General features: G+C 38.6%; 2 protein-coding genes across 2 annotated transcripts in view; both read right to left on the reverse strand.

The window, feature by feature from the left end:
- LOC137280981 (uncharacterized) overlaps nucleotides 1-21309 on the reverse strand; it is a 228091-nt gene that overhangs the window by 41510 nt on the left and 165272 nt on the right. The gene's annotated exons all lie outside the window — the stretch shown is intronic.
- Nucleotides 6664-21309, reverse strand: part of LOC137282569 (cell death abnormality protein 1-like) — a 54080-nt gene continuing 39434 nt past the window's right edge. Inside the window, exons 2-6 of the mRNA XM_067814341.1 lie at nucleotides 15511-15577; nucleotides 14557-14838; nucleotides 13649-13784; nucleotides 10303-10328; nucleotides 6664-7506 (exon numbers count right to left, since the gene is read on the reverse strand). Coding sequence (XP_067670442.1) covers nucleotides 7475-7506; nucleotides 10303-10328; nucleotides 13649-13784; nucleotides 14557-14838; nucleotides 15511-15544 — 510 coding nt within the window. The 5' untranslated portion in view covers nucleotides 15545-15577 and the 3' untranslated portion in view covers nucleotides 6664-7474. The remainder of the gene's footprint in view (nucleotides 7507-10302; nucleotides 10329-13648; nucleotides 13785-14556; nucleotides 14839-15510; nucleotides 15578-21309) is intronic.

Here is a 21309-nt window from a genome sequence, read left to right on the forward strand (position 1 = left end):
GTGACAGACAAAATACTGCCTTGTGGAACACCCTGATCCTGATTGTAATGATCAGACAGGGTAGAACCCACTCTAACTTGAAACTGTCTGTTATTTAAAAAGTTGGCAATAAATTGAGGTAAACGACCTCGCAAGCCGAAGTCATGTAAGTCTTTTAAAATACCATATTTCCAGGTTGTGTCATATGCTTTTTCGAGATCAAAAAAGATAGACACAGCATGTTGTTTATTAATTAGTGCGTTTTTAACAAATGATTCTAAACGCACTAAGTGATCGACAGTACTTCTACTTCTGTTTTTACGGAAACCACACTGTATATCAGTTATAAGGTTATTTGTTTCCAAGTACCAAACAAGTCGATTATTTATCATGCGTTCCATGGTCTTACTACTATGGCGTCACGCCATGATGAAGGAAAGTTACCCGATGTCCAAATATCATCAAAAATATTGAGAAGAGTTTCTAGGTAGGATTCTGGTAAGTGCTTCAGGAGTTGATAATGTATGTTATCAGCTCCAGTAGCAGTATCATGAGCTTGATCAAGAGCAGTATGGAGCTCATGAATAGAAAAAGTTTCATTATAATCTTCCCCATTATCTGAGTTGAAACTAATAGTTTTCTTTTTTTTGTTGTTTTTGATACTGTTGGAATTTAGGTACATAATTAGAAGAGGAAGAGTGTTTAGCAAGGGTTTCACCCAGTTTATTTGCAATATCTGACTTATCAGTAAGTACTTGATCTCCATGTTTAAGATGATTGACACTAGATTTAGTACCCTTACCTATAATTTTCTGGACCATATTCCATACCTTGGACATAGCTGTCCGAGAATTTATTTTAGATACATAATTTTGCCAAGATTGGCGTTTGTTCTGTTTAAAAGTACGCCGTGCTTTAGCATTTAAAATTTTGATTTTTTTAAATTATGCACCATGGGATGGCGACGGAAATAATGTTCTGCTTTTTTCCTTGCCTTCCTAGCTTGTTTGCACTCATCGTTGAACCATGGTTTTCTTACGTGTGGAACTACAGAGGAATTTGGTATACACGCATCAGCTATGGAGTTCAGTTGATCATAAAAAGATTTAATAGCATCTGGAACGTCAATAAAACGTTCAGGTTTACGTTTTTCAGCACACAGTGTTTCATATAAAGCCCAGTTAGCCTTTTTAAAATTTCGTCTTGAAGATGGAGGAACATCAGATGGAGTTATAGGTTTTAATACAGTAGGAAAATGGTCACTTCCACACAGGTCATCGTGGACTGACCATTCAAATTCATTTAGTAGTTCTGAATTTGTCAATGACAAGTCAAGAGCAGAATAGGTCCCCGTACCAGGGTGTAAATACGTGTTGGAACCATCATTATAAATACATGAATCATTATCAGAACAAAAGTCCTCCAACAATTTACCTTTAGTGTTTGTAGTTACACTACCCCAGAGTGGGTTGTGGCCATTTAAATCTCCCATTATAATACAGGGCTTCGGGAGCTGATCATATAGAGCTTGAAGATCATTTTTGGCAAACTTCAAAGACGGTGAAATATGAAGAGAACACAATGTAAACGCTACATGTAAAGTAATTCTCACTGCAACAGCCTGCAAATTAGTAATAAGTGGAACAGGGCTTTGAATAACGTTTTGTCTGACTAGAATGGATGATTCTCCAGTGGCCCTATCACCCGGAGGTGAAAAACAATGATATGCATTAAAATGACGAAGGTCAAATGTATCTGCTTGTTTTAAATATGTCTCTTGGAGACATAACGCTGAAGGTGTACATGTACTTGTCTTCTTCCTGTAAGTACTGGTAAATACAATATGTCTCGTACTCCTGTGTCTAGCACTTGAAGAAGGGACAAGAAATAGAACCGAGACGTTGTGTTAGACAATAAAAAGAAGTTGCCATCAATATGCTCGTGTTATTGTATTCAGCAACTTCTAAATGCCTCTCGAGAATCCCAATACAGTGATGGCACAGACAAATGAAAACCAAAGCCAATTAAAAACGCTGCTCCAATCAAGGTTGAGACAACGAAGGCAACCATCTTACTCCGATCCAGTACAAACCTCTAAACTCTTAGACGTCCTAATTAGGAGATACTATGTCCTAATTAGGAGATACTATGTACTAGTTAGAAGATGTTACGTCATAATTAGGAGATACTATGTACTAATTAGGATATATTAAGTCATAATTAGGAGCTACTATGTCATATAAGTTGTTTCAAAGGCATTTAGGAGTTTGAGGAATCAAACTAAAAGTGCTTTATGGTTCAACTTCTTTATTATACAAGGTCACAACGTTTCGAGACAGATTCTAGTCTCTTCTTCAGGTGAAGTGAGGGCAAAACTAAAGGGTTGTAGTATATATACACATAACAGTAGACTGATAACAATGGGTAACAAGATATACGGGTTGCTATTAATTGATGTACAGGCTTCGACTGATTGATGTACAGGCTTCAACTTATGTACAGGCTTAACTGATAGGTGTGCCGGCTTGTGTTGATTAGGTTAACGAGTTACAGGTAAAGATGTTTGGATAAACATTAGTCGCTGAGGATAAGGTGGTTCCATGCATTGGGTAAGTAAACACCTCCGTCTCTGTTGATTGAGGGATTGTTCCGCTTGATTGCAATGGCTTCTAGGAGCTTCCGTTTTTTAAGTCATTGGCGTTCCTAACTAATGTCCTGGTGCTGTCCCAAACAGTCTTGTGATTGGGGTTGTGCATGATGCGTTCACATACAGCAGACTTCTGATCCAAATTTGGAACTGATGTTTTGTGTTCTTTTAACCTGATAGCCAGTGGTCGACCAGTTTCACCAATATATGTCTCTTTACAGCTGCATTGGATCTGGTATATGCATCCTGCTGGGTTGTTGCATTTAGGTGTTGTTGGCCCACGTCCATTAGCTGATAGTAGCGTTTTCAGGTTGGTGTCGCTACGGAAGGTGACGTCTATTCCTGTTGTTTTCTTGATGAGACGGCTGATGCGATGACTTATCTGGCCATGGTGTGGTATGTTAATTCTGATGGGGGAAGGTTCTGGTTTAGTTGACTTGGGAGTTTCTTTCATGGTCTTGGTGATGGTGTTGCTGACTAGATGGGGTGGGTACTCGTTAAGGTCTTGGAAGGTTGATTTCAGGTGTTTTAATTCGCTGTGGAGGCTGTCTGGGCTGCAGACCGCTTTTGCTCTTCGTGCCAGGGTAGCTACTATGCCTTTCTTGATCTGGGGATGATGGTTGGACTGGTGATGAATATACTGATCCGTATGTGTTGGTTAAAGGTAAACACTGGTGGCTATGGATTGTTGGCGTCGGTGGAGAAGAATGTCCAGGAAGGGAAGCTGTTGGTGTGTCTCTTCTTCCATTGTAAACTGAATTCTTGGGTGTTGGGAATTCAAGTGTTGCAGCAGGGCCTCTGGATCTTGGTTGTCGTCCAGGGGAGCTAGGACATCATCTACTTTGCGGTACCAATGCTTTGGGGTGAATGGTGCAGTTTTCAGGGCAGTTTCTTCAAAGGCAATCATGTATATTTCTGTCAGTAGTGGTGATAGAGGGGATCCCATTTGCAATCCATGCGAACCAACAAATACGGATCAATATATTTAGTTTACTATGTCCTAATTGGGAGATACTAAGTCCTAAGTAGGAGATAAAAAAATCAGGCTGTGGCACTAGGACCGTAAATTATAAAGTTGAAAAGTAAAGCGATTAAGGGCATTTACTCTAAGAATATTCATCTCTGCCATCGTCATAACTCTACAAATTCACCAATTCGTACATTTTAGATTAACAGCAATGAGTTCGTACAATCGCTAGGAGCTGAAAGGGTGGTATATATCCTTCATGGGAACCGTACAGCAAGCAGAATCCTAGTTTTCTTTGCTAACGACCTCTCGCCAGTTTTTATCTCGTATTGATAATTATTAGTTTATTAAAATTTTCTTGAGTCAGTTTTAACAAATACGTGTCAGTCTATATATTTTACTGGTCTTTTTTAACATAATTTGGTAGAGTTTGCATTGTCACGATATGGCGATGTGACGTTACATTTTCATTCACTCACTTACTTGATGTTTACAATAGTATTGCCATTTTCCAAGTCGTTTTCTCGAGAAATGTTTCCATGCATGCCTAGTTTGGATAGGTACTTACAGAAATGCACTCATCAGAGGCCGTTTCCTGGCCAGTTGATCAAGTTATTCCACACAGTCCTTACCTCAAACGTCTGAGAACATTGGTTTCAAAAATGGTTTGCACCCATCTTGGCACCTATATGTTTGGAACAGTAATGGAAATACAAGCCATTTCAATGGATTTGCGTATCATCTGGTGTCTTTTCATGATCATATGCAGCCATAAATAGGCATATATAGTGCTATATCATACGCATATTAGTATTTGGTATTATTAGTATTTACTTAAATACTAAATACTAATTACTAATATATTACTAATATGCGTATGATATAACGCTGAGTATATCAGTATTTAGTATATAAGTATTTAGTTTATCGGAGTCATTCAATGCTGATATATGATATTATTGAATGTTTTGAGAGTGCATCACCATCTGCACTTCCTTACAACCATTGTTAGTTGGAATGTAGTCGCTTTCGAAAGATAATTGGTGTAATTGGCATGTAATTTCCATTTATACGATTTTCATTTTGATACAAACGACTAGAACAAACACTAACAAATGTGTGATGCAAGGTTAATGTTCTGATGATTTCTCGACCTTCTTGAAAATACATCAAAATCAAGGATGGGACCCCATGCACTTCTGTGGGGCTACTGCGTTGTGCACGTACATATCAAGCGTTGTGTTTATGGGTGGCAATAGAGGAAATGGTGGTGCCTTCATAAGATGCCTGTCCTTGGAACGTTTGTTAACGTTTACACTTCCTATCCAAATTGAAAGTTCAGCTTCAGGTTTATATAGAAACTAAATACTAATATGCGTATGATATAGCGCTGACTCCAGTACCAGTACATAAGGTACGCTAAGGTAAGTTCAACAATATCAAGAACACACAATTGATCAAAACAGTTTTCAGTGCATGAACGATATTTCAGATTTTAAACACTTTAATAAAGAGTAGGAGACCAAAAACTGCTTTTATGAAAGTCGACTGATGTGCAAAAGAACACCAAAATATGAGAAAAAACACATAGGCGACATGGACCTGGAAATATATATATATGATAAATGTCCAGTTTGATTATTATATTATATTATATTATATTATATTATATTATATTATATTATATTATATTATATTATATTATATTATATTATATCATATTATATTATGTTATATTATATTATATTACATCTGATTTTTTCAACACTTATATGGCCCCTATATCCCCTATATGATTGTGTCAATAAACAGCTGATTGTTTTTTCACCATGCACACTCTCATTCATACCAATATATCTTCTACAAACTATGTTAGCCAGAGATGAGTTTCTGATACAGTACTCATTTTTTTTCAAATTCTTTAAAGTCAGATTTGTTCCAATGTCTAACTTTTTCTATGAGATAATATATTGCAATTCCTTCTTAAATTGCAGTAGTGTAGGTTTTGCCTTTCCCAACTCTCATTTACAGATGTGGTATTTAGTTAAAAGATCAAGTCAAATATTTCATCCGAATGATAAGTTGGTGAATACCCAAAAAAGATCAAATCACCTTGAAGATATAAAGCACATGTGTGTACACAGTTTAACTCAAACCAGTGTGAAAATATTTGCCAGTTCCAGAAGAGGTGAACTATTGATTCATGTTCTGCCCCACAGAAAGTACATAAATTGCTTTCACCAATATGCATTTTCTTCAAATAGGTAGAATTCTATGGAGCAGACTGAACTGCATCCATCTTAGTTTTACACCTATTGTGGTTTTAAACGGTTAAATAGAACATCTACACCAATAGGTGTTTATCAAAATATCTTCTTTGATTTTTCAATTGCATTGCGTTTTTCATTATTGGATGTAAGAACGAAATAATAGTACTTTGATCCTTTTTTACACGAAAAATGTCTCTTATGCATATACCCGAAGTGTCATTTAATATAATTTCAAATGTTTTCAAGCCCAACCTTCTGCGATATTTGTGAATTGCCTTAAGAAAATTCAGAGTATACTCAACAAAATCATTAAAAATTATCAAATGATCATTATCATTCAAAAAGCATGAGAACTATATCATGTTCATAGAATAGTTATTTTATATTGTATGATATTTTCTAAAATTTCTACAGAACATTCAATATTTCACACGTTAATACAAAGCAAGAGACTGGATCAAAAATCTGTTATAAAAGTTGACTGCTGTGCAAAAGTAAAATGCTGTCATGACCAAATAACATAAGAACGACAACAAATTATGAGAAAAAACACATGGGCAACCTGACACTGGAAAAGTACACCTTTGCACGACTATGGCTGGTATAGACATGGCTAAAAAGCTCATACATAAAATTGAGAACGTGATATATCAACATTGAAAGATATCTCCGTTATCTCTTGTAAATAAAATGATGACTAAGGTTGTGCTTGTGATTAGTTGTATATTATTTGGTTATGCATATATATGCTTTTTGAGGACCAGTACTTCAGCAGTTTTTCTCCGCTTATTTTAATTTGCTTTTTATGCGTGTATCACGTGTGATTGCATGTGCAAGAGGTCATCATTATAAATATGATCGTTGAAACTATTTGGCTTCAGGAAATATGAAAAGTTTGCAATTAATTTGTTAACACATATTAAGATCGTAAATAAAATAGCAAAGCCCAGCTGTCATTTTTGCTTTGTGAATTCGTACGTCAGTATTAGGAAACAAGGTATCTAAGCTGTTCGCACACAAAGAGCCATGTTGATGTCATTTGTGTGTATATAAGTACTTATTCGCTTTATTAGACAAAATTTGTCGTACAGCCACGAGGCACAATAAGGTCATACAATGGCCAGTCCTATTGTTTTAACCTTGTTTCATTCGTCAATAACAGCAATGTTGTGCGAGAGAACATGTTCCACAAATCCAGTTTCACCTCAGACAAGAGGCTCCGTGGAGAACTCTGTTTCCATTTCATATTGTAATGACAGATCAGCTCCATTGCTAACAAGTAAGTCAACCACATCTTTGCAACCTTTGCTTTCTGCTATCATTACTGCTGTTCTACCGTATCTGTTTTTGCTGTTGATATCTATTGACTCCTTTGAGAGAATATTCTGAACAATATCCTTATGTCCACCATGACAAGCACTGTGAAGTATGTTGTTTCCGCTTTTGTCTGTCAGTGATAACCTGGCTCCATTACTCACAAGAACGTCAAATACCTGTTTTTGTTTCTGGCGTACTGCCCACATAACTGGTGTTCTCCCATAAGTATCCACACAGTTTATATCCACCTGTCCCTCTGACAAGATTCTTTTCACACGTGATACGTCTCCAGAATCAATTGCGCCGTGTAGTACGCCATTTGCCAGCTGCAAGAACGTGTTTCAGTATATATCTAATCACCAAAAATCAGGACCTATTTGAATGATTTAATCATCTCAGTTTGTAAGACTAAATCTCTAAACACGTAAGCAGATGACTATTTGAAAAAAAATATTTCCTTTCATAACAAGCTCAGACACCCTAAACACATGTCCCTTGTAATTAACGAGGGGTTAAGTGAGTGAGTGAGTTAACATTTAACGTCACATTGGCAATATTGCAGCCACATCGTGACGAGAACGAGTAATTATGATAATACAAATGAATTAATAGCACATACTTGTAAAACTCTGTCGACGAAGTACAGTAAAACTAACTAGGAGTAGAATGTAAAACTAGTGAATAGACCTAAAACAATGTATCTACAGAGGACAGTACAATATAAAACATGGGCTATAGGTCGCCATCAACTGAAGGTAGATCACCATACTAGGGACCATGGGGACTTACAGTACTATTGCTACCTGCATGGACCCCAGATGGATCTACATCATCCCTTCAGTCGCTGGAGAGAGTGAACTAAATGCTAGCCAAAATTAAAATAACATGAATACTATGATTGAAAACCAGATAGACCTAAATTTACATCGAATGTTTGGGGAATTACGCGTCTTAATAGTACTGGAGTAAGTCAAAATTTTACATCGCATCGGCAATATTACAGCCATATAGCGTAAAAAAGGTATTCAGTTTTTTATCAGTCGACAAAGGAAAGTAAATCTAACCGAACTGTCACAATACAAACTAGAAACTAAAACTAAAATACTCTAACTGTAGATTATGGAACACTATAAAACAGGCTATAGCTCGCCAAGAACTGAAAGTAGATCACCATACTAACAGAATTAGAAATCACGTCATCGTTGAAATGTCATTATTAAATTCGTTACGTCCGATACATTCTATTACAAATGACACACATAGAAATCGACCTGCCACTTAATGTCAATGATTTGTATGGGCACCTGCAAGTCGTTCTATCAATGGAAAGTGAAGGACAATACATTGATGCCGTTTCAGTGCCGTTCACTGTTCAGACACCTTTTTGAAATCGCAGCTTAGATAGACGATTTTTGACATTTGCCCACAGGGATCTGTCACCAGAAATGGCCTTCGGAACTGGACTGGTTCTGAACTACAGTTAACACTACTGATATTTGCATTGTGTGTTGTGGTTTTACAGTCGGTGATATGAATACATGTCGACAAAGGAGAGTAAACAAAATAGGCATTCGCTGTACGGCAAAAGTGGGCATAAAACTACATTTATATACAGAACCACACAAATTATATCAATCCTGTATCCTGTCTGTGTTATCAACCTCTTCCAATGTAAAAACAATTCATTTTCGTCTCAGACATACCGTCTGTATAACGAAAGTAGAATCTATTTTTAAACGCCACCTATACGAATTAAAGAAGTTGTAGATCAATAAAATAGTCCTCATCCTTCATCTACCCAACTTCTAGAATACCAATCAAAGAAGTAGACTCATATCAACCAAGTCACCGAAGCTGATTATCCGAACCATTGTGTCACCTTCCTTGGTCCGACCGAGCCCAAATCCTTCAAAAAAGATGACTTGACAGATTGTATTCTTTGTTCTATGCACACGACAAAACAAATCTAAACATTGAGTTTTGTTTCGAGTGTTGAATAAAATGTCGATCTAGCTTGTAAACCATTGTACTCATAATCTTCCGTCTGAGATTGTCATCTGTACTGTTCATATTAACACTACTCATATTTGAGTAATCTGTACTGTTCATATTAACACTACTGATATTTGCATTGTATATTGTGGTTTTACCAAATTACAGTCGACGATAGTAACTGTTGCAAGTTGGCATACGCAATAAAACTTGTCCATTGTAATTTAAGGACTGTCATACAGGACATTTCACAATCAAGCTTGTTATTGTTCTACACCAACTCATTTGTAAGACGCAACCAACAGCAATTGACTGGAATGTTGCATGGATCGCATCCACAAATCGTACTTAGAAGGAACAGGAAAAGGTCCAATCGAAACTAAATTGTTCAATCCGACAGTATGGTTCCATTAACCGGGAAACGAAAAGAAAAATTGAACGTAGCGTTGTTAATTTTATATAGAGAGGAATATAGATGCTGAATATATACAGTCGGGCTACTCGTAATTGTTATGCTGACATTATTATGTGTGGTCAATATGCATTTTTATGAGTTAGTTTCTTGCAAGGTCGTGCCTGACCATACAGACGTGGATGGTGAGGTAGTATTTATCACTTTCTCATCTAATTAGCTTTGCAAAAGAATTTGAGTAGATGGGTGCGTTTTGTATATGAGAAAAGTATATTTATGATTTTTTTCAGAATTCGTATGATACTATAGCTTATTTGCGGGCCTTCTTTTGAAGGGTGCGAAATGATTATCCCCCAGAGAGGGAACACAAGCCAACGTCATTCAGAGCATATATATTCCTACCTGTTATTCGTAGATTATGTAATCCTTTAATCCGTAGCTAAGTTTGTCACTATCACTTACATATGAAGGGATGCTCTAAATCCAGCTGGGGTCCATACAGGGAGCAAAAGCACTACGAACTGATTATTGCATTATATGGTTCTGTATAGAAATGTAGTTTTATGACCGCTTTTGGCGTAGTCATGCGATTGCCTATTTTGTTTGCTCTCCTTTGCCGACATGTATTCATATCGTCGAAGATTATCAGTATACAAGTACCAGTGTCACGATATGAATGATATACTCTTGATGTGGCTTTAAATTTCAAACCACTCACCCAAATGTTTGCGATGTCTGATATACCTGAAAAAATACAAAATGGCACATGAACCTAGTGTAATACATTTCATCCAAGTAACATCTTAGCAGCAATATGACAGTCGACGCCAACCCCAAAGCACGTGTAGAGTCACAAATAGGTAAATCTTTGGGATCGTTTAGTTTACTGGAGAATATCTGGAGGTTAAAATCAATCAACACCGTTGCCAAACAGCGACTCTTTACGAGCAACATTCTTGGTGTCTTATTCCACGTCTCAGAATCCCGGAAAGTATCCCATAACATCTGCAACAAACTATACTCTAAACCAAACGTCTCGAAAGAATACTATGTTGCGGATTACAGGATTGCTTTGTCCAGGCCTAAATACTTACAGACCGCCGCCATATAGCCGGAATATTACGGAGTGTGGCATTAAACAAGCAAGCGACGAACCCTCTGGTCAACCACTATGTCAAATGAAGAACTGTCCAAGCAGACGTTCATCTTCCCACTGTCCCTCGAGATGCCATATTTTCCCTAGTGTCCATCATCACATTACTGGCGTTCGAACAGTATCCTATCGCCCATGTAAACACCTATGCACATCACTCCCTAGTGGCTGCTAATCAACATCCTTAATCCCTTATGTATATAACCATGTACATCATACACTGGTTTCCATCTAGCTACTTAATCCTGTATCCTGTGTTATCAACATCTTCTAATGTGTAAACAACTCATTCTCGTCTCAGACATCTCTTGTGTACAATGACACTAGAATCTATGTCGAAACCCCGCCTATACAGAATTTGTATATCTATAAAGTAGTCCTCATCCGTCATCTACCCAACTTCTAGAATACCATTTGAAGGGCATTTAGAAGTGAAATACATAAGAATGAAGATTTTGTGGATACATCAGGTGAAGGAGTAAGGTGAAGGAGTAAGCATTAACTCCGAAACGTTGTGTTCTCATAATAAAGAAGCTGATATCCATAAAATCTTCATTCATCTAGAATACCAGTCAAAGAAGTAGACTCATATCAACCAAGTCACCGAGGCTGATCATCCGAAAAATTATGTCACCTTCCTTGGTCCGACAGAATCCAAATCCTTTGAAAAAGATGACATGACAGATTGTATGCTTTGTTCTATGCACATGACGAAACAAATCTAAACTTTGAGTTTTGTTTCGAGTGTTAAATAAAAGGCCAATCAAGCTTGAAAACCATTGTACACATAATCTTGCCCTTGAGATAGTGTCAATGGAACTGTTCATACGAGTACTGCTACTTTTATGTTTAATTCTTTATCAAGCACTATTCCAGCTATAAGAAACAGCCGGGAGATAATCTCTTGTGGACAATGCACTCCTGTGATTGATATCATGACTAACGATCAAGGTAGGATGACACAGAATAAACCACCAAACCAGATCAGAGATGCATTCGGAGAGTTCTGACGACCATCATGAGTTGCGGAGAAGGATCCAGTTTCGGAATTCTCAAGGAAGTATATTGAGTAAGTACATGGATAGTTAAAGGTCACATGCAACGTAAAACACAACTTTGCAGATTCTGGTACATATCGGTATGCACTTACCGAAACAAATCATAAAAAATGCAAATTCAACCTATAAAGTTGAAAAAAACGCGATGAAAAAAAGCCCGCGAAATCGGAGTTCAAACGTTTCACTAAATTCCCCCCAGCGCTGGGCGGAAAACTGGTTTCAACAGCTGTGCTGCGCTGCGTCCATAACGCATGCGTAGTGAATAGGTTCTCGGAGCTTGAAACAGTATGTATGCCCAGCGTCTGTGATCGTGAGCAGTAGTCTAATCTTGGTTGTGTACACAAACAAGTAAATAATCTACTCGTTAGATAAAAATAACTTGTTTATTGTGGTAAGCAGCCTGTGTCACAGAGAAAGCTCAGTGTCTGGTTTATTCACACCTATATGTCTGTCTGCCTGTTTGCTAAAGACAACATGCAATACACAGCTTCAATCATTGACCACGTGCAATTTGAACTTAACACCTATCAGACTATACGACATAAAGAAAATAAGTTGATTTATGACTCGTGCACCCGAGTCCCGTGTCTGCCACATTATGTAATTAGGCACGTGTGATACACATGACATGTTTTTATGTCTGTCGGTTGCAAACAAACTACATTCATTTTTTTTCGGATGACTGGATCTGAAGGAAACTGGTGCAAACTCTTGTCATTTTCAAGTCCTGCTTTGTACTTGGACGAATAACAGATTCCAGCCACGCAGTAGTTTACCATCTCTACTGAGATGATTTTTTTTGGATCGAGCGCAAATTCAGAGAACATGTATTTTCCAAACCCAACATCTCTATATACATTCTTCATGGATAACGACTTCTTTTAGTGTATATGATTTTGTTTGACAACAGTATATGAATCCATACTGAAACGATACATCAAGTACACAAAAAGAAGTTGTTATCCAAAAAGAATCTTACTTGTCTTGTGACTGGCTATACTTCTAAAATGCTCATCAAACAGATCATCTTTCTGTACACACAATGAACCCTCAGCATATCAGCAAATGAAACAGCCAATCAGAAGCCGTCGTTACACTTGAGTGCATATCCACCCGCTATGACTGGGTTCGGTCTCCCGAGGGCTTCGTTTCGGGGGAAGTAAGCCCAAGTACAAATTATTGCACTTTTGAATGGCGATTGTACGCTTATAATCTTGTTTATTTGGGTTTTTTTAAAGCAGCAATGTATATTATATGTCATGAATAAGTGATAAATGTGTTTTAATTATGTTTGATTTTTTGGTTGCATGTGACCTTTAACTACAGATGCCTTAAATTTTATGGTAGGCAGGTTTGGTTTGTTCAAGGGCGTTTTCCATTACCACTGGGGCAAGTCATGCTCACCGTTACTTAAAAACATTCCATATCCAGAATGGTCTTAAACAGAAACTTTTCATACAGTCGGAATCGTACAATAGATCCTGTTTTTTATGACAGGAAAAAAGCTGTACATGTAAGCAAATAAAATGTGTTGACTTCTTGACCTGGATTTCCAACGATGGCGTGTGACTCTAAAGAGAATAACTCAAATATGCAATGACCTGGATGAAACTAGTTACAGAGACTTATAGAAATTCAAAGAGCCTTCAATATTCTGAGAAATACATTCGGCGTGATGTAGACGGTAAGATCGCCGTGAATATTATATAAATTGGTCACTGAACATTAGTTTTAGGGAAAATATGCCCTTCCCTAAACATCTTGACGTTATATACCTGCAATTCATAGCGAATAATGGTGACATCATATTTTTGGAACCTGAAAATGATAATTCGAACCGAATAGGAACTTACATAAGCACATCGACGATGACGATGACGATGACGATGACGATGACGATGACGTAGGCGGCGGTATCTGGCTTGTATGATTTTGTCCCTTCTGGTGCGTCTGTTGTTGTTGTTTCCGTTGATGTCTCTGGATGAGGTGCTGAATTTTACAACAGTTCTCTATGTTAAATGCTCTCCAAACAAATTCAAGTTAGAGGAAGTTAATTGATTGTGACGCCGATTTGAACAGACATTTGAACAGCGGCGTGCCAGCTTAGCATTTGAGGAATAGCCGATGTCGGTACAGTTTGGTTTGCTAAAAGCCGCACGAAGAAACATTACAGCTAAATGGCGGCGGTCTGTATAAAATAAAATGGAGTTTGGATGAGATAAGCCAGTGTTTAACACCATGAACATCGATCTATGCAAGTGTGATGCAATGTGCGTCAACGAGATTGACTACCTTATCCCGTTAGTCGCAAATGCTAGACGTGATTTCCATCTATCGTTTTACACTTTGCTCAAGCCATCACGGCTATGATGATAACAAAGACATAATCGGCAGTCTCACGAGGCTTGATTCCTCCGTTTTCATCTGGATCTAGATTGGTTGATTGGAATATCACCATGATTATATTACATGTACATGTTTTCAGAATTGGTATAAATGAACAGGCATATTATGTGAAAAAGTGAAAGTATGTTGAAACATTTGGATGCTTCTACCATGTGATTTTGTCATACATCCAGTACTTTAACACCTTTGAGTTACCTCCCAGAAATTACATATGGTATCTTTGACTTCTATGATATGAAGTGTTTTTAAACAGTTGCGATCATACCAACTAACATTGCACGGGTTTAATAGTTCCTAGTATGATAACTTGGTTGTTTCCGACTAAAGCCAGACTATATAAAATTTGTTACTTTACCTATGTATTCTTCACACAAATTTCCTCTGTAGTTTTCTGTGCATCCTTTCGTGCACTGTCCATTTTGTTGAACGCATACACGATCCACACAATTCTCACTACAAGGAAAATTGCATTGATTGCCCCACCGTCCAGAGACACAACCGAGTGAGCAGCCTCCAGTGCTTTTATCGCAATATCTTTGTTTGTTGACACGGGCGCGACAGTTGACATTGCAATGCTTGTCACAAAGCTCTCCATACAACCCCGGGACACAAGGGGTTACGCAAAATATTCCTGGTACTGCAACACATGAATTATTCACTTTGAAGCAAATCAACAGTCACAAATAAAATAATAAAACCGAGATTAACCAATCTTGCTCATGTGCTCAATTGGAATACAAGGAAATATCTGACTAGATCACTGGAAATCAGCTATAACATTAGAAATTTCCCCATAACTTTAGCATTGTTACCAGTAGGCCAACCTCAGTAACGTACGTGTTAAATAGTTAAAACCACACACAGTTATAAGCCACTGAGACTGTGCAAAGTAGAATAATAGCAGAGTTAGCAACAGCTGCACTGGGATACCGATTATGACTCTTTCTGTAGTTCGAAGCATAAATGTAACACATTCTTCTAAGGTGAAAGAATGAGCTAAGCTTTCTTGTCACATAGGCAATATTTCCGTCATATCATGACTAAAAGATGATATAGATTTATAATGATTAAAAATAACTTTTAACACTTGTCAATGAAGAACCGTAAAAGGACTAGACTATCACAGTTTTATTTAAAACAAGTAATTAAGGATAGAATATACAAAACAAGCTATAGATCATCTGCTAAGGCTTTGCTTCTATATTACTATTCTTTGATATTACATATGATATGTTCACACTACAAATACTGAACATAATCTATTTAAGATGTTTCCATCGTCGACTGGCGAAAATAACGGCATACTCACCAAATACCACGATATATAGGTAGGCCATGGTCATTTCTGTTGTGTTAGTTTATCTTTGCTCTCTTCCCTAGAAAGGATAAAACATACTTGAGGCTGCAAGTATGGTCTAACATACAAGATTCACCATGGCTAAAACCCTCAGCCAGCAAAACCAACGACTACCCAAACATCAAGTATCTGCAATCAGAATCAGCATCCCCGACCAAGGCCAGACTAGTCATCACATGAGCCGGCTTCTCAGGAAAACTACAAGCATAGATGTGTCATTTTATTCGGACGAAACTTTGGAGACCATCCTTAAGGCAAATGGACGAGGTACCCATGGACAAGAAATAGAACCGAGACGTCGTGTTAGACAATAAAAAGAAGTTGCCATCAATATGCTCGTGTTATTGTATTCAGCAACTTCTAAATGCCTCTCGAGAATCCCAATACAGTGATGGCGCAGACAAATGAAAACCAAAGCCAATTAAAAACGCTGCTCCAATCAAGGTTGAGACAGCGAAGGCAACCATCTTACTCCGATCCAGTACAAACCTTTAAACTCTTATAAGTCCTAATTAGGCAGACAGACAGACAGACAGACAGATAGTTTATTCCAGTCTCACCTCATATATTACAATAAATTTTACAATGTTAAAAAAAGGGATTAAAATATACGAGCCACCCAAAAGGGTTATGAGAGACTTACTAAAATATCAATATACCAAGTAAAACACACATAAAATAGAAGCATAAAATGCGTCATTACATCAAGCATAAACGACTAATTATTATAAATAAAATTTCTTCTCTCTTTGAGTAAAATAGAGCAGGTTCTGGCAGTTACAAACATGATATCAGGGCAGGAGAGGATGAAAGACAGTTTTTCATTATCGCTTAAAGAACTAAAACTAGGACGTGTTTCTATAGATTTTGTTAAAAGGTTTTGTTGTAGATGACTATAGAGTGGACATTGAAGTAGTACGCGCTTCTCATCTTCCACGGTGTCGTTGCAGTGGAAGCATGTTCTCATCTCAAGAGGACGGTTTTCGTATCTTCCTGTCTCTAGCTTTAAAGGGGCTGCACCACATCTCATTCTGGCCAGGGCGCTCCTCTGGTGCTTAGCCATCGAACTTTTAACATAGGACTCTGTTCGGAACTCTGTTTTAAAGGAGTGATATAGTCTGAGCTTGTTACCCCCTGATCCACTCTTACTTGTAGGCCGTTGTAAATCAGCTTTCCATTGCTCTATAAAAACATTCATGTTGCACTTTGAAACTTCAGAGACGATAAAATTTGTGTGGAAGCTATTGTCGGGCGGAATAAAATGTTCCAGGTCAAACTTCTTAAAATGTTTGTGAACTCGCAGGTTCCAGTTCGTTTTCTTCTTCCCCGCGTTGTTATTGGCCCACTCGAAAACTCTATGTGTCAGCCTATCCGGGGAAGTATTGCACAGATGTTTATAAAAACGGGTAACACTTGACCATTGGCGAACACAAGGAGGGGTCCAGCCCATTTCCCCAATTACCGCACTGTTAGGTGTGAACTTAGGCACTCCAAGGAAAAACCGCATGGCTCTGTTGTGAACAGCATTCACTCCTGGGATTGTATACGGACCCCAGATTGCCGAACCGTAGTCAATAGTTGACCAGACCATAGCATCATATAGTTTGGTGTATGTGTCATACAGCATACCCCCTAAGATTTTAGATTTAGAGATTAACAGTCCGAGTGCTCTGCTAGCTGAACTTGTAACTGCCCTTCCCATCCTATTGTAGTCTAAAAACTCCGTTAACAGCAATCCCAGGTAAGTGTAACATTCCACAATTTCCAGATCAGTGGCACCACATCTAAAGACAGCATCACTTCTTTTCATAGATTGACTTCTAAAATGCACAACTTTTGATTTAGCTGGATTGACTGACAGTCTATTCCTCACACACCATTTATCAAGTACATCCAGAAGTATATTGAGATCACTTTCAGTCTCCGCTAAAAGAGCAATGTCATCGGCGTAGGCTAAAACAGAAAGTTGCTGTCCATCAATGGAAACGCCGATTCCAAGTTCCTTCATAACACTGATAAGATTGTTCACAAAGAGGTTGAATAGTAGGGGAGAAAGAAGACAGCCCTGTCTCAGTCCACAGGTGACATTGAACCAGTCAGTGCTACAACCATTTATCCGCACACACGATTGCACATTCTCGTACAGTGAAACTAAAGCATTATACATTTTACCGCTGATATTGTAGTCTTTCAACCTATTCCACAGTAGACCTCTGTCAATGCTGTCATAAGCTTTGCTGAAATCAATAAAAGCAACAAAAGTTTGTTTCCCAAGTGATTTCCTTGTTTCTATCAGTGAGGTAAGAGTATATATGTGCTCAGTGGTAGACCTCTTCCTCCTGAACCCGTTCTGCTCATCCATCAACAGGTCACTGGATTCAACAAACGAACTTAGTCTATTATTTAAGATATTACAATAAAGCTTGTAAAGGGAGCTAGTGATAGTTATTCCTCGATAAGATAGTGGGTCACGGGGGTCATTAGAACTTGATTTTGGTATCGGATTAATAATTCCTTTACCCCAGTCACTCGGAATCTGTGCCGTTTTAAAACACGTATAAAATAGGTTATATAAAAACAATAGACTTTGCTCGTTCCGCAGTACTTCAACCGGTATTCTATCATAACCAACAGCCTTCCCAGTCTTTGCATGTAAGAGAGCAGAGTAGACTTCCTCCAGAGTGATATCCATGTTAAGTATTGCGTTAGCTTGGGAGTCATCACTCTCGGGCTGTGTCTCTGTGGGCGTGGCACTTGCATTGACGTTTAACAGAGTTGAGTAGGATTTCCTCCACGTTTCCATGACAACCGCTGTATCCTTCGAAACAGAACCATCGTCAAGTCTAACTTCCATTGGAATGGTTTTATTCCTATTAAAACCAACTCCCACCCTCCCGATCTTCTTCCAGAAATCTTTACTGTTAGCATCACACATTGTCTCTAGCTCCGCCAAAGATTCCCGAGTATATGCCCGTTTGGCTTTCTTCACACCAGCGTCAAACACTTTACGTTTCATCACATAAATACACTTAAGATTTCTTCTACTGGACCCATGATTATTACACCATTCTCTTTCCGCAGCACACATCTCATTCCACTTTTGAGAAAGTTCCTCATTCCACCAAGGCTTTTTAGTTCTTCTTTTCTTGTTACCATTCCTAGAGTAGAAACAGACACGTTTTGTAGGTAGTTTGTCAAACATTTCCTGCATTACAGAGTTTGTAAAAGAAGTACACGCTTCATCCACGTCGCATTGGTTAGAGGCTGACATTTCGAGCTTGTCCACGATAACTTTGACAGCATGTCGCACCTCGGCTCCAGCTAGGAAATTATCAGGCACACACGTTGTGTCACATTTCAGAGTTCCAACCCCAGTCGTCAGGTGATCGATAGTATCGGGATAATCACAACAGGCCTGTAACGATGACTTCCATACTAATACTGAGTGGTCTAATTTCAACACACATTGAGTGTCCACAACACTGGCCAGTTTATCCCAATCAATCAGCTCCGTGGGTCTGATTACTTGAAAATCGGAAATGTTATCTAACTGTTCATAACAAGTTAAACAGTAATCGACCACAGACGAACCACTAGAGGAGATATATGTAAAATCAGAGGTAGCAGAATCGTTGCGCCCATTAACAATACAAAAATTGGCATTAATGAGAAAGTCTATAAACAAACGACCATTACCATTCACCACAGTGTCTATAACATGCCTATTGGGTAGAATGTCCACCCCTTCTATAAAATCACACATTTCACCACACCTGCTATTAAAATCACCACATATATATTTAATATTTTGAGTTTGATATTTAAAAACTTGGGTTAATAGTGAGTCAAAAAATGTCGAGGAGTCCACATTTCTCGTTGAGTTTTCAGGAGGAAGATAACACACGCAGTACGTAGATATACAGTTAGAAAACGTCTTATGCGTAAGCTGTATCCACAAAATACCTTCCACTGAACTGTCTAAAATACTCACTGTATATTTATCTACGAAAGAGTCCTTAATAAGGAAACCAACACCACCCGACCCACGTCGGGCTTTACGATGCATGTGTGTTCTGTTCTGTCCAAAATACGTATAGCCATCAACTTTTATTTTATTATCATTTATTAAGTGCGTTTCTGCTAAACCTAGAATGTCCACATCAAGAAGTTGTACAAATGTTTCACGAAGCGTATGGTTTTCAGAAGTAGTGTCCACACTCCAGCCCGTCACATTCCAGAACCCGCAACGGGCCTAGTCAGAGTGGCGTTGATTGGCTCTCCTAGCTCTCCCGCGTGCATGCTCCCACCTATGACCTTCATCCGAGTGATGTCCAGTGTCCTGATTGGCCCGGTGGTGATCACGTGATATCTGTGTATCAACATTGCCACGTGCATGCTGATCTCCTCGTATTCGCGAGCCACGATCGTCCTGACTGCGAAGGGGACCGTTGTCACGTTGACTGTGACGATCCCCGCGCCTGTCGTTGCGTTGAAAGTCCACCCTCTCCACTCGACTGCCATTCATCCTAAGGCAGCCTCTTCCAACCGTCTCGGCAATCACCTTCATGTTAGACTCCATGATCCTCTGTTGCAGTGGCTTGTCGCTCATAATATAAACAGAGTGATACATGGCACTGTCACGTAGTCTCTTCTTATGACTGAGTATACACCTTTTGTTATCAGCTGTCCTGCATGTAGCAACGATAACCCCTGGATATTTTGACCCCTGAGATTCCCTCCTTTCAGCTGTCTCAATGTTAATTTCCCCTAACCGGAGACCATCTTTGATCACACCGTTCACTTTGTTGATCACATTCTCATTTCTGGATTCAGGCACATTCCTAAGGACAATGTTACGATAGCACATCGACTGCGAGCCTGCTACTTCAGCATAGGACTTACAATTCCTGACTTCTCGTTCAACCTTCTGCTCAAGCTCATTATGATTTTCTTTCAAGCGGTTTACTTCACTGTTTACATCAGTGAATCGTGAGTCTATATCTTCTTTAACTGAATTTATTTCTTCCTTTAAGACCGACTGAAATTTGTCAAACATTTTATTTTCCATATCGAAAAACCTGTTCTCAACTCGCTTTTCCATGGAGGCAAACCTTTCATTGAAGTATATTTTCATGTCCTTTATGGCATCTAATACATCTGACACAGTTTTCGTGCACTCACCCTGCTCACACCTATCACCCTTCACATGTATAATATTCTCATCAGAATCAGTTGCACCCTTCTGTTTCTTGGTGGAGATGAGAATCGTGTCTTCATCCAGGGGACGTTTTTTATCATCTAGGACTGAGAGACAAGCAGTGCGGAGTCTTGTCTGAGCGACTGAGGTGGCTACCGGCGACGCCATTACTGTGTTTACAAAATCTTGGGAGGCGGGTAGATCCATAAAAACTCACTTTTCACTCAAGATGAGAGTCTATCGGGTAGAATCTTCTGCAGATCCTTTTCTCCGGAGTTTCACCCGTCTTCTGTCACTTCTTAGAGCAATTACACTGCATTAAAAGTCACAAATTCACAGAAAAATTGGCTCTCGTGAGAAAGACCACCACACTATTCTCTGACCTTGACCTTGTTAGGAGATACTATGTACTAGTTAGAAGATGTTACGTCATAATTTCCCGTGTGGACCCGGGATAGAATGTGTCCACAGCACCCCATTGCAGGTCGTAAGAGGCGACCAAATTGGGCAACCTGTTTGCCGTGGGTTGCGTCCCGTGTCGGTGGAGGACGGTA

The sequence above is a fragment of the Haliotis asinina genome, chromosome 4 (genome assembly GCF_037392515.1).
Source record: "Haliotis asinina isolate JCU_RB_2024 chromosome 4, JCU_Hal_asi_v2, whole genome shotgun sequence".
In the NCBI taxonomy this organism is placed as follows: domain Eukaryota; kingdom Metazoa; phylum Mollusca; class Gastropoda; order Lepetellida; family Haliotidae; genus Haliotis; species Haliotis asinina.